Below are 13128 nucleotides of genomic sequence, written 5' to 3'. Positions count from 1 at the left end.
TGCTGAAGTGAGTGGGAGTACTGGATTTTTCAAGAACAATGATTAAACTATTAGGAAATGAGAATGACATTGCAGTTTAGGCATTCCTTATGTAGGCAGTCTTCTTGCTTCTTGTGAACGAAATACCTAAAAGCTGATTCCTTTATTCCGAGGTTTTAACCCAATGTGGGAGGAAACGTTGGTGTTCACAGTACACATGCCAGAGATTGCACTGATTCGGTTCCTTGTGTGGGATCACGATCCAATTGGGCGCGATTTCATTGGCCAGAGAACAATAGCTTTCAGCAGTATGATGCCAGGTAAGACAGAAATGCTGAAATCCCAGATCACTTGGCAAGGACCTTTGTCTGTGATAGCTGAAGCTGCAAATGCTGGATTAATGTGTGTGCATGTGTCTGCTGCAGAAGTTTCTAGTTACATCAGGAGGCTGGGAGTTTGGACTCTGAGTTCTCTACCTAGGACCACTACTGACTTATAGGATGATAAAGACTAATTCAGTTAGCTCTGTGGGACTACATTGTCAAAAATGGGTAATATTGTTAAGCAGGGTGGCTAAATACTGTGGACTTGAAAGACTACCATACGGAATCTTTACTCTTCTTATCTCATGCTGCTTTTTCCTCCATTTTCTTCACATCAATTTCTGAAAGACACTGGAGTTTTGATTAGTCTTATTACTATCAGTAATAGTTCAATATAGAGCAGGTAGTTACCTATTCTAATGATGGCATCCAGGTTATTAAATGCCATTTTCTCTCAGTTTCCTGTTTCTGTTTTCAATTCAATCTTCTTTCACATTAAATTTTGTGTATATTTTTCTTTTCTTTCAAAGTAAAGAAAAAAGTTTGGGTTTAAGATTGAAAACAAAAACACCCTATCTCAATGAACTGGCCTTGGTTGAAATGTTTGCAGTATTAGTAATGGACTGTAAGTCCCCAGGAGAGAATGTAGCCGTGTTTAAGTCACAGACTGACAGCAACAATAATGGACATGGGAAAAAAGATGACAGTGGCTTTTTTGTGAAATAAAGGGGATGAGAAGCAATGGCAGTTCAGATCCTAATTGGTGTGACTATTAAATAACTGAATGTGGTTAGGAGATGCACAGACCTGGGTGCTTATTGTGAGGAGGAGCTGGGAAAAAAAGTGGTTCGTTTCTTGTGCCGTTTACAAAAGGAACATCTCTTCCTTCTCTTGATAGGAACGTGCTCTTCCTATCATCTGTTTCAACCCCGTGTCAGCTTTGTTCACTCTGTTTCAGGTTACCGACACGTGTACCTGGAAGGTATAGAAGAGGCATCCATCTTCGTTCATGTGGCTATTAATGACATCTGTGGTAAGGTGAGTGCCTTCAGTGTAATTAATACAGCTTGCGTACGTAAATGAGCTGACGGGATTTTGTATCACGCTAGGGAAGCCCAGTGGGTGAAGGTCCAAGTTAATGTATTTGTTCAACTAGAGTAAACTTCATCACTGTGATTGTCATGGTAGCCTGAGATCTTTCTGAATATACATGGAGATAATGGCAAATCATAGGGAAATATATAAATATACAAATTCACATGAATAACTCCAAGCTGAAAGTAAACCCTAACTTCAAACTTTTCCTAGGCCAGCTGAAAATGAGATAGCATCTTTCCTCACAGTGCACTGGATTTAGTTACTTCTATGGTATTAATTTCAATGAAATTCAGGTAGCTAAGTATCTTACAGTGCCTTGAGTCTCAAAACCAGTTTATGTCCACTCGCAATGATGGGCTGAGCTTTCCGTAGTAGCCAGCCGTAATATCAGCATCGTGACAGGAGGAGGCGGCATTGAATAGGCTGGGAATTCTGAGTTCATTTTCTTGCGGTGCTGTTCATGTAAGAGGAATTAAAACAATTCTTAAAAAGGAAAATAGCTTTTTAAACTGCTAAACTTGAATCAAAACTTTTATGGGATGAAACAGAGTTAAATCCTAGGAAAGTTTCTTTTTGTATTTATAGGAAGGGCCGCTGGTTTTGGAAGGAATGTCACTTCATTTTAGCACAGTTCCTGCTTTTTTAATTTGATGTCTAATGCAGAACCTTTAGGCAGGTGTAGCTTCATCCTGACAGGGCTAGGAGTCTTACCTGAAACTCCCTGTGGCAGCATTATGAATCTGTTTGAATTTAGCCCTATTCAGCATGAGAATTTAGGAGGTTTAAGTGAAAGAGGTGGTTGGTGTAGCAGAACAGAGAAGATGAACTGTGTAATTTCAGGTCCCAGGCTTCAGGGGAAAGTGATAACAGGCTGACATCTTTCCTGACTAAACTGTTGGGTTCAAGGGAACTGTATGGGACACAAGTCATGCCGGCTTTGCCTGCGGGTAGGGATGCAATTGTCTCAGTAAACTTAGAGCCACTTGCTGGATGCGTGCATTGGTGCTGATTCAAACAGCTTAAATTTTGTCCTGAACTTCACTGGGGTTCCTGTGTTCAGATCTAGTGCTCTTTCTTGAATAGCTCTGTCAGACTCTCCATGCTTGTAAGAAGAAAGTCAGAGAGCTCAGCCTTGGGCATACTGAGGCCAGTGGGAATTCAATTGATCTGATTAGGGACTGTGCACCTCACCAGTGTCCTTTAATGAAAGCAGGCATCTGTTTGCTGTATGCATCCAGCAGAGAAAATTATTTCCTTGGCCAGCCTCACTCATCCTTCTGATGAATTCTTCTTTTCTATTCTATTCTTAGTCAAAAAGATGGAGAATAGGCAGATTCTCCCCTCTTACCAGTGTTGTGTGCATTCATGATGCTCCAGTTGTTTGCTGCTTTCAGGTGATGTCCTCTGCACTGCTCTCTCAGTACTACTGTAAGGATAGTTAATATTTCAGTATCCTTCATTAGAAGTCAAAGTCTGAAGCTTAGTATCTACTGGCAAATGGGATTTTTAAACAAAAAACAAGCAAAAGTTAACCATAATGGCTGGTTAACTTCATCAACTTCCAAGTTTCATGAAAGAGACAACATTCATTGTCTTGGTGAATGTTTTAAGAGTTTTCACCTCAAATCTTCGGCAATATTGTGAGGCATTATCTCTCTTTTAATCCTTATTTTACCTAGCCTTTCATAATTATTTGCTCCTATTGGCTTCTTCATGAGTAACTGGCTGTATATAATTTTAATTTGCAGCAGGGCAACGTGCCCAGTTAAACTTTGGCAGCTATTTTGAGAATATTAGATTTTCTTGTTAAGCTTTTTAAACAACTGAAAGACCCTTGTGTATCATGGTGTCTCCGACCTGTCCTTGTCCACTAAATTCCAATCTACTGCACTGATTTGCTTTTTTGATTGCTTTATTCCCTTCTCGTGTTCTAAGTCTATTAGACATCCCTTATTGCTTCTCATTATCATTGCAGTTTCTTTGGCTTTGCTGGTGCTAAGTTGCTAAGGCTGTGCACCGCCGTGATTAAAATACAAAGATTTGGATGGAAAGCTTCTATGTCTATTGTTTGGTGGTTGGTTTTTTAATTTATAATTTTTAATAAAAGCTACTGAAAATATAGAACAAATATTACACAGTCCTTTCTGTTTTGGTCTCTCTGAATCTCTTTCATTTTTCAGTTAACAGACTTCTGTTAAAAGTAGAATTATTTTTCTGTTTCCACACTTAATCACAGGCAGAAAACCCACCAGTTATCAGCCTGGTTTTAGCCATGCTTTATTGATCCAGATGTTCTAATACAAGCATTAACCCTCTGGGGCTTGTTTCTCAATGTATATATTCCACCCTCTCAGTAGCTTGATATTACTAAGGCAGAGTCTTAGACTCTTTTCACTTTACCTTGTGTTTAACTGAAATCTTTTTCTAGATTGCACTATTTCCTTGCTTTTTTTTTCTGTCTCTGTCTCTTCTGCAGTCTGTTCATGTATTGCAGAATTTCTTGTGGTTTCTAGATGTGCATATCTCTGCAATCCTCCCTCACTGTTCTTTTGCCTTTACTCTGTCTGTTTGTGATTTCAGTGGGCTTCTCTATGTCAAAAAGTCTACTTTTAGAAGCAGAGCGTTTTTAGACACCTTGAAGGTACCCCCTCCTGTCTCAGGGAGGTGCAGTGACCACCACCACACACCTGCATGCCTCTAACTAGTTCCTTCATTAGCATCAATGTTTCCTTCTTAGCATTTTGAAGGTGTTCAACTCATTTAACATGAATTACGACATTCGATTCGGTCAGTTCTGTTGGGCCATTGATCAGCCAGAGAGCCTGCCATGTATGAAGATCCAGGATGAAAGTCTGCTTCTATTGTCTTTTCTCTGGTGCACTACAATTCAGACCACTTCTTTCACATGGAAAAGAACTTTATCAAAGAATTGTTTGCTAAATTGTGGGAAAACCTCTTGTGCTGTTTTTCAAGTCTGCTTTAAAGAATGAAATAGCCCTGTAAAAGCTGAAAGCACATGTTCTGGATCTTCGTCAAAATGGCTCTCTTTTTTTCCCTTATTTTTAAAGTTTTTGGGTTGTTTTTTCCTATGTCAATCAAATTTGTCATTGAGCTCTTGAATCACTCCACTGATTCAAGCAACAGTGGCCAGCTTAACAAAGATGTGCCAAGTAAGCCAGAATGATACCTGGGGCCCTGCACTGTGTGTCACCCATTCCATCAGTGCTTTTCTTTTGTTCTTGTTGGATATCATTTGTGCGTGTGTATGTATGACAATTTGTTCTGAGTTTTGCAAATATTTATATTGTCTGATTTTTATAGCAATGAATTCATGTACTTGCCAACTTGTCTCAATTGGAGCAGAGTGCTTTTTTCCCTCCGCTCCTTAACAAAAACATAATCTCATTTTGAAGCTTTTTAGTGAAAGTGGATCCACAGTAATCTATGCAGACTGTTCAATAGGCTGGCTCTCATGGAAGTTTTATTAATATAAGTTACATTTTCTCTGCCTTGTATGTGAAAAGTCAATTCTTACCTTCTTTATCTTATCCTATATATACCTTTAAAGGCCATTTTTGGTCTCTCTTTAATCATCTCCTCACACTGGATCTTGGCATGTGGTAACTAAACTTCAGTCAATTATAAATATAATATTCTGAATGCTTTCATTGGGATTTGTGTCAGACAAATAAAACTTGATCCTGTATGCCAGATTGTACAGGACATCTATGAGTAAAAGCAGCTTTTAACCCAGGCTTACAGTACAGCGCAGGTAATATCTCTCCATTAAGTCCTTCAAGCAAAACCTGAAATGCGTGAGCGTGCACTCAAATATTTTGGGTGAAAGACAGACCATTGTAATTTAAATAAGTAATTTCTGTGACATTGTTTGGCACTGCAGAAATGTGACCTCACATGACATCACCGGGTAAAAATTGAACTGACAGCAAGTGCCAACAAGCATGGGTGCTGATCAGATTTTATCATGGTCGTCTTACAATGCATTTCAATCACTGGCTTCTGTACTCTATTTTTAGTCATTCTTTATGCTACAGCTACTAAAGAGAGTCTGATCTAACTGGGAAATAGAGGGAACAAAAGAGAAGTGGATTAGAAGGGAAATGCCTCTTTCTCTGCTTCCAGTGATTTATGTGTAACAAGGCTCTACGAATAGAGCAGACCAAGATACTCTTTATCAGGAACCAGCCTGTTGCTGTAAAAGTTGGCAAGTACACCCGGAATGTTTACAGGAATGCTGAAACATTTCCATCACATACTTTAAATCTGTATGCTTTGGGTGCAGCAAGTCTGCAAGTCTCCGCTTATCCTTGGGTTCCTGTAGTGAACTGATTTCTTATGTCTCCTCCAGGTTCTGCAGTATATCCATGTCATTAAACTGTTGGGACAGAATTGTTTTAAATGTGCATATTGTGTTGGAAAACTTCACAGAGCTTTGTGTTTAAAAAACAAAAACCAAGCAACAAAACCCCAGAAAGCTGTATTGGTATAAGGGAACCACTTTGACTTTAGTCTTACGGAGTCTGAAATGTGTGGCCTTGAGAACACCTCAAGATTTGTGGCTTTAACTCTTCAGCTTTCAGAAATAGATCCTTGTAGACTGAAGTATTTCCTTTTTGTTTCCCTTTTCTTTTCAAGATCTAATGTTTATGTTGTAAGTAGCTGTAAGTAGCTAGTAAGAAAATTATGACAGAGATAAGCCAGGTTGGAAAATTTTATCTAAAAACATAGTAGAGCAAAAAAGATAGGAAATTTTGCAAAGCTGGTATTATTGATTTTTATTTTTTTTCATTTTTAATCTCTATCTTATTTCTGGTTTAGTTCTTATGATGATGGTAGGAATATGACAGGAGACTCTGTATGTGTGTGCATATGCGAACTGATGGTTTGTACACGAGTTCCTGTGCCCAAAGAAAGAGACCTGCCTTTTCTATTAAGGATTTTTATTTTTTTTTTCTAATTTTCTAGGCCAAACAAGCTCTAGGTCTAAAAGGCCTGTTTGTCAGAAATCCAAAGCAGGCCTCTCTGGACAGTCATGCTGCTGGTCAGCTCCATCGCAAACATTCCTTTAGCAGCCACATCTTGAGACGGACAGCCAGTGCACCCACCAAGAGCCAGAAGAAGAACAAGAAGGGCTTTCCCGAAATTGCTTTTGACACAAAAGACAACAGCTCTGAAGGGGCCGGTGAGGACCGGGAAGTGGACACTGCCTCACAGCCTCGCTTTGAGCAAGAGCCAGAAAGTCCCTCTCTGTCACCAGCTCCCAGAGATGGTGCCAGTGGGGAGGTGCATGGCAAGGGGTTGAAAGGTAAGGCCCAGAGCGCTCATAGAGCCAAAAGCCAAGGTTGTGCTCAAGTGGGTGCTGCTTTCAGTGAACCCATACAGAGGTCTAACAAGGTCCGGCTGCAGGAGCACCAGAGCCAGAAGCAAAGCGTCTTTGCACGCTGCGCCATCAACAGCTCTGGTAGGATTGGAGTGGCCACCAATTGTATGAAATGCATGATTGGTTCCAAAGAAAGCCCAGATCTAGAATGCAAGTTAAGTGACCATCCTACCAGGCCTATTGCTAAAGATATACTTCACCATGACCAGTATAGCAGTATAACTGGAGAAGAGAGGTTAGAGCTAAAAAACTGGGTCGTTAAATGTCAGCCCAGGCGGCAATCAGATTTGCAGTCTTGCAGCAGCCCTGGAACTGCCGATGATCTAACAAGGAGCACCCAGCCTTTTGTGACCCCGGGGAAGAAAAGTGTTGAATCTAAATGTCACGGAGTAAAGGCTCATTCCCGGCAGCGGTGGCAGTGCCAGTCAGGTGGCAAGTATGGAAGCACTGTCAACTTGGTTGCAGCCAGCAATGGCTCGATATCCTCCAGCTCCAGCAGTCTAGAAAGCCTTGGAAGCCCAGAGTTCCCCAAGCGCTGTTCTGAAACTTCTCGAAGGCAAGTGGGCACCCTACAGAGGGAAATGAACGCCTTGTTCGTTCAAAAATTGGAGGAAATTCGAAGTAAATCCCCTATATTCTTTACTGGTAAGACCAGATTTTCTTCACCCTTCTCCACCTTAGATCACATCATTGTCTTAGCTTCTGCATAGCATCTTTACTTAGAAGCTCCTGTATGTTGTTTTGCGAGCAAGAGCTCTTTTTTATTTTATTTTTTGGCAATGACAGAAGAAAAAAGTCTGCATCAATAGTTTTATTTTCTTTCTTTTCCTAGACGTGTCTGGTTTAGATTAGTCCTTTCCATGCCTAGCTCACCGTCTGCAGTAGCAAAACTGTCAGTAGTCCATGAATGTTTGGGTTGTTTGTTCAGGGTTTTTGTTTCCTTGGTTGTTTTTTATTTTGTACTGAATGTGGTATGATACTAAGTAAATTTTAAGATCCAAACCAGAGCATTAAGTAGAGATTGAATATGGGAAACCCATATTAACAAGCAATATCTCCATTATCAGTATTTGTGTGTCGCTGAGGGATAACCACATCAGAAATGATATTTAATGTGCACTCTGCTAACAAAGGAAACCAGTTCCTTCCTCAAAGAACTTGCAAAATTACTGCCATTAGCTCAGGGATTAGTGGATGGGATTCTCTGGTCTGGGTTATTCAGGAGATCACGCTTTTATGAACATAGCAGACCATTCTGGTCCCAAATGTATAAATCCCCAGTGTGCAAACATTTATAGACGTGCGAATATTACGTGTGTGATTTGACTGTGACCTGAGGGCACAGTTGCATAATGTGAAGAAGCAAGGTACGTGACCTGATGTTACTTGACAGCAGCCACGCTGGGTGTTAGCATTCCCAATTGCGAAATAAAATGTATCCATTTAAAGGAAAGCTGCTTAAGCTGCAGCATTTTATAGTTGGTTCGAGCCAGGAGTATTCACTGAGGAGCCGCTGGGGTCACGGCTGTATCCTTACGCGTGAACTGTACATTTGTAAAGATGGAAAATAGGCAATCAGGGGATATATTTTAATAAGGAAACTGGCTTTTTTTTCTCCTGAATTGGCAGAGAGGGGAAGGAAGAGATTTTGACAAGATTTTCTGTTTCATAGAAATGTGAAGAGGAAGTAAAGAAATACAGCTTTTGTCTATGACTACAAGAGCTTCTCTTCAGATCCCTCTCCCTCCCCTTAATTGTCCAAGGAGTTTGGACATTGATGGTTACATTTTTAGGAACAGTGAAGTGACTTTGGGTCTCCTTCTTTCAATAATCAATTCTGACTGCCCACATGTAAGCCTCATACATAAATCTAAGATATTCTGTTTGTTTGATCAATTTAATCTGATTGGGTGTCTACCATTTCTCTTTATTTCTCTTTTTAATGTTTTTTTTTACATATTTTTTCCAGTATCTGCTTTGAGCTTTTAGGAAAATACCAGGACAATGGGAGGGGGAGAGGAGTTTGCTGGTTCCCATGACTTGAAATTAATCCAAAGCAGCAGAACTCTTTTTGTGCCTAAATTATTGGCATTAGGCTTTTCATAAGCTCTGAGTAGTGTGACATATTAAACCATTTCCCATTATCAGTGCCAGCTCCCCCGCCAGCCCCCCAAGTCACTAAATAAATATTGTGATATGCTTGAAATTTGATTAAATCCATCTGACTTCTCAAGCATGGAATCGGCAAACCTTTGAAATGGTGAAACAGCCACTTGGCCTGGATGCTGCTGATCCAGTGACAAACACGATGCTTGCACAAACAGCACGCTTCCCCCATCCGCTGCTATTTCAGCGCCTTGGGCCAAGAAACCAGGGAAACCAACACCGTGAGCCTAATATGGCTGTGGTTCATCATTAACATTCTGTTGATGGGAAATGCCACAAGGATGGGACAGGAAACTATAGTCTCTACTTGTCCCTTTATGGCAGCAGCTTTACACTTGGAGTATTTAGCTGTGTAAATGTGCCCTAATCCATGCTCGTGGCCTGGCCTGGATGGGGAGAAAAGGAGTTTGAGTCTGAGCAGCGCTGGACTTCTCCAGCTACTGAAAAATCTGCTGTGAATGGTGGATGCTGCTCATGGGCACATGAGTCACCTTCCCTTTTAACACTCCCGACTAAGGTAATAGGCTGCTGAACATCTCTCTCCGTTCACAGAATCACAGAATGTCAGGAGTTGGAAGGGACCTGGAAAGCTCCCCCAGTGCAACCCCTGCCAGAGCAGGATCACCAGAGCAGTCACACAGGAACACGGCCAGGGCTTTGGGTGTCTGCAGACAAGGAGACTCCACAACCTCTCTGGGCAGCCTGGGCCATGCTCTGGACCCTCACAGTAAAGAAGTTTCTCCTCATTGCTGAGCTTCTTGTCACTACACTGGATTAGAAATACTGGTTCAGAAAGGAAAGGCCCAATAGTTCTTTGACATTTTTTGGTAATGTAGTTGGGGTTTTCTTCCATAGTATTAGGAAAGGGTTTTGGAGAAGAGGAGGCTAGCATCCATTCCCTGGTCCAGTGGAGTGCATTTCTTGAACAGTAGCAAAAATTGCCTTTTATTCTTCCATGACAAAATAATAGACTTAATATCTCTCTATTTATGGATTCCACTGAGTGCTCTGGTTGGTCCGAAATTCTTAGGATCCTACAAAAATGTGTGAATATTTCTGTCTGTTGCCCTTCCCTCCCTCAGCACTAATTTATCCCGTTATCTGCACCTGCCTTCCCTACATTAACTGGATTTTTCCTCTGTTCTGTCCTATTATTCTACATGCACACTGTCTCTCTCTAGTTAAGAACTGAAAGGACAAGCAAGTCAAAGGTAACTGTCTGCTGAGTGTCGCTGATTCAAGCACCTTGTTGCTTGTAGCCCTGGTTTTTATTTGTTTTCTGCCTTATAATTATCTGCTGCTATGTTCTAGAGGCTGTTGTCTGGCTTCAGTGGTGCTTTGCTGGTTCTTGAATGCATGTTTGCATTGTGGTTTGGAGATGTGGGCAGCAGGCTTTTTGGCATGGTTGCTTTGGCTCTTAGGGTACAGGTTGTAAACACTGCAGATGGATGCAGTTTTCTTCAGGTAATTGGTGGCTGTAGTGATTCTTCAGGACAGTACTGGCAGCCTGGTGCTCATGAACCACCTGTCTGCGTAGTTTTATGCAAAACAAATTACAAACTTTTTTAGGAAAACAAAGTCTGTTTAAATTTTTTGTCTTGTTTTTAAAAGGCACTTTGACTACACTGTTTGCATACAGATAATTTCATTTGTAATCTATTCCAGAAGTCCTATGCTGCTTCTCTTCTGCATAATCGTTCATTGGGATGGTATCTGTTGGTTGGGCAGTGGTGCTCTGGTTATTATACACGGTTCAGTTGTGATGTGCTATACTGGCATGTGTGTGTGCTGGAAGGAAAAGAGCAATTCCAGTGGTGCTGGATGGTGGAAGAAGAAAACTTAGCTTATGAGAGGGGATACAAGGACACAAACTGATGGGTACAGTTGTTTGAATAAGTTATTCTGAAAATCATGGTTCATACATGCAACTACCACCTTAAAACCAAAATGATAACACAGCAAGAATAAATCTTTAACTAAACTACAATTTGTGATACCTAACTAACCCCGTATCTCTGTTTTTCTTGTTTCTTTTTTTCCCCTGTCTTTTCATGTCTCCCAATTAGATGTCTGCCATTTCTCAATACAGAGGTCAGTCACTTCTTTATGCAGCCTAGAAACTATCACTGAAGAGCCTGTTATTGCCAATGAAAACCATCATGCCAGCCTTTTCTTGCCTCTACCCGTTACTCCTTACAGTGACTCTGAAGAAGGGTCTGTGTCTGAGCATTCCCCTGAATCTCGATCAGAAGCAAGCAGCACAACCAACCAGCCTCAGGACTCTCTGCTCACTAGAGAGCAAAGGACAAATCTTGCTGCAGAAGACCAAGTGCAGGCAATCACAAGAGCAGCTGACACAAGTTTCGTAGTCCAAGAAGATGAGAGGACAAGCATGGCAGGTTGTCTCCAAGAAGAAAACGGTTGGACACAGGCATGCAGTAAAGGTGAGGATCAGCATGGACTGCCTGTGCAGCCTCAAAAAGCCTGGCTGGTAGTGGCAGCGGGTCAGACTGCTGGCGTTGACAACTGCAAGAAGCAAAATGACCCACGAGGTCAGGCACTAACAGACATGAAAAGCACCTTTGAATCCAAAGGCCAAAAACTTGGTGCAGCAGCTGTTCTACTGCAGCAAAACAGTGTGACAAGTTTGCCTCCAGACACTTTCCAGAAAGCCCAGGCTGCACAGGCTCTACCTGTTTCTGCTTCTCAGATGAGCTCTTACGTGTTAGTAAGAAGGTCGAAGAATGAAGGACTGAAGATGTCAGACTCCTCAGCCTTAATAAAAATCCCAAGTAGCCTGTCTCCAGCAGCAGAAGTATACTTTGATGCCACTGTTAATGACCGGATCTGGAGCAAGCTAGATTGCAGCAATCACCGTGACAGCATGTCTTCCTCTTCCAGCATGTCCTCCAACGACACTGTGATAGATCTCTCTCTACCCAACCTAGCTCGCAAAAGCCTTCCAGATCTTGGCATCCGTCACGAAAATTTTGAGCCCCTTGCCATAAGAAAGGGTATGCGCCCACGATCCGCTACAACGTCTGGTAGCGAGATGCCAATGGTGAGCAAGAGCACGTCCAATCCTAACCTGAGGTCTGGTCAGCTGCCAGCGGATGAATTGTGCCCCCGTCCTCTTGCCAGGAGCACGCAGGATGCGTTCTCATCCATTCCTAGAAGGCACACCTGGAGCAGGCTGTACATAGAAAGTCTCAGACAGTCTTCTAACAAATCCAAAGCACAGGATATGGGTGGGAATAACCAGGCGAAATCCAAGAGTCTCGGAGACCTTACCTCTGATGATATTGTGTGCACTTTTGAAAGCAAATACCGTAGCATCAGCAGGAGTTTTGTCACTCGCTCGATGCGGGAGCAGCGCCGCTCTTCAAGCTTGAGATCCTCAGTCAAATCCCAGGATGAGCTGACTGAGCAGCTAAAGAAGCTGACAGCTTTTCAACAGGAAAATGATATCACTTCCCCTATCAGTCTTGATCCGACCGAATCCGAAGAGGAAGGGGAGAGCTTGGGACTCCTTCGCAGGTCTTCGTCTCGCAGCCAGAGCAGGGTGCGCTACATTGCCAACAGGGCCAAGCAAGCCCAGGAGAGGCAGCGGCTGCAAAGCCTGGGCCAGCTCAGCGGGAGCCCCATTGAGGAGAGAGGAAATCCCGAGGGAGCCTGCAGCGTTGCAAAAGCCGTTTGTATGGATATGGCTTCTCCTGCTGCGTTTACATCCCAGACTAAGAACCAAACTGATTATAACGCTGACACGGAAGTCTTCTTTATGCTGAAACTGTAATTCTGGGCAGCACTGAATAAGGTGATGTTTACATTCCTGTCAAAACAAAACATAGTGACCTGAGAGGCCTGAAATATCCTCACTCGGCCTAGGTCTTCCTGGCCTTCCCTTGATTGTAAGGGTACTTCATGTCATGACTCCAAAAGAACAGAGAAGTGTTACATTCGTAAGCAATTTGTGGAAACAGAACAATCAAGTGAAATCAGAGACGTATTTTTACAGTCCTAATGAGCTGACCTGCTTTTTTAATTACACTTTTCCCAGCCTCAAATTTGGCCTCCTCTATGTGGGACCACTTCTTTGCATTTGCAGTTTGCTCTGTGCAAATCTCATGATCTTTACTAATTTCAGCAGTCGCTTCTTATAAC

General features: G+C 42.1%; 1 protein-coding gene across 1 annotated transcript in view; it reads left to right on the top strand.

Moving 5' to 3' along the window:
- Positions 1-12760, top strand: part of PLCH2 (phospholipase C, eta 2) — a 31034-nt gene extending 18274 nt beyond the window's left edge. The window contains exons 19-22 of the mRNA XM_010187210.1: positions 153-299; positions 1261-1340; positions 6387-7446; positions 11034-12760. Of these exons, the coding sequence (XP_010185512.1) occupies positions 153-299; positions 1261-1340; positions 6387-7446; positions 11034-12760 (3014 nt within the window). The remainder of the gene's footprint in view (positions 1-152; positions 300-1260; positions 1341-6386; positions 7447-11033) is intronic.
- The last annotated feature ends 368 nt before the right edge of the window (positions 12761-13128 follow it).

The sequence above is a fragment of the Mesitornis unicolor genome, unplaced genomic scaffold (assembly GCF_000695765.1).
Source record: "Mesitornis unicolor isolate BGI_N332 unplaced genomic scaffold, ASM69576v1 scaffold2586, whole genome shotgun sequence".
Taxonomy (NCBI): domain Eukaryota; kingdom Metazoa; phylum Chordata; class Aves; order Mesitornithiformes; family Mesitornithidae; genus Mesitornis; species Mesitornis unicolor.
Note: the sequence above shows the minus strand (reverse complement) of the source record. Positions and strands in the feature narration are given on the sequence as shown.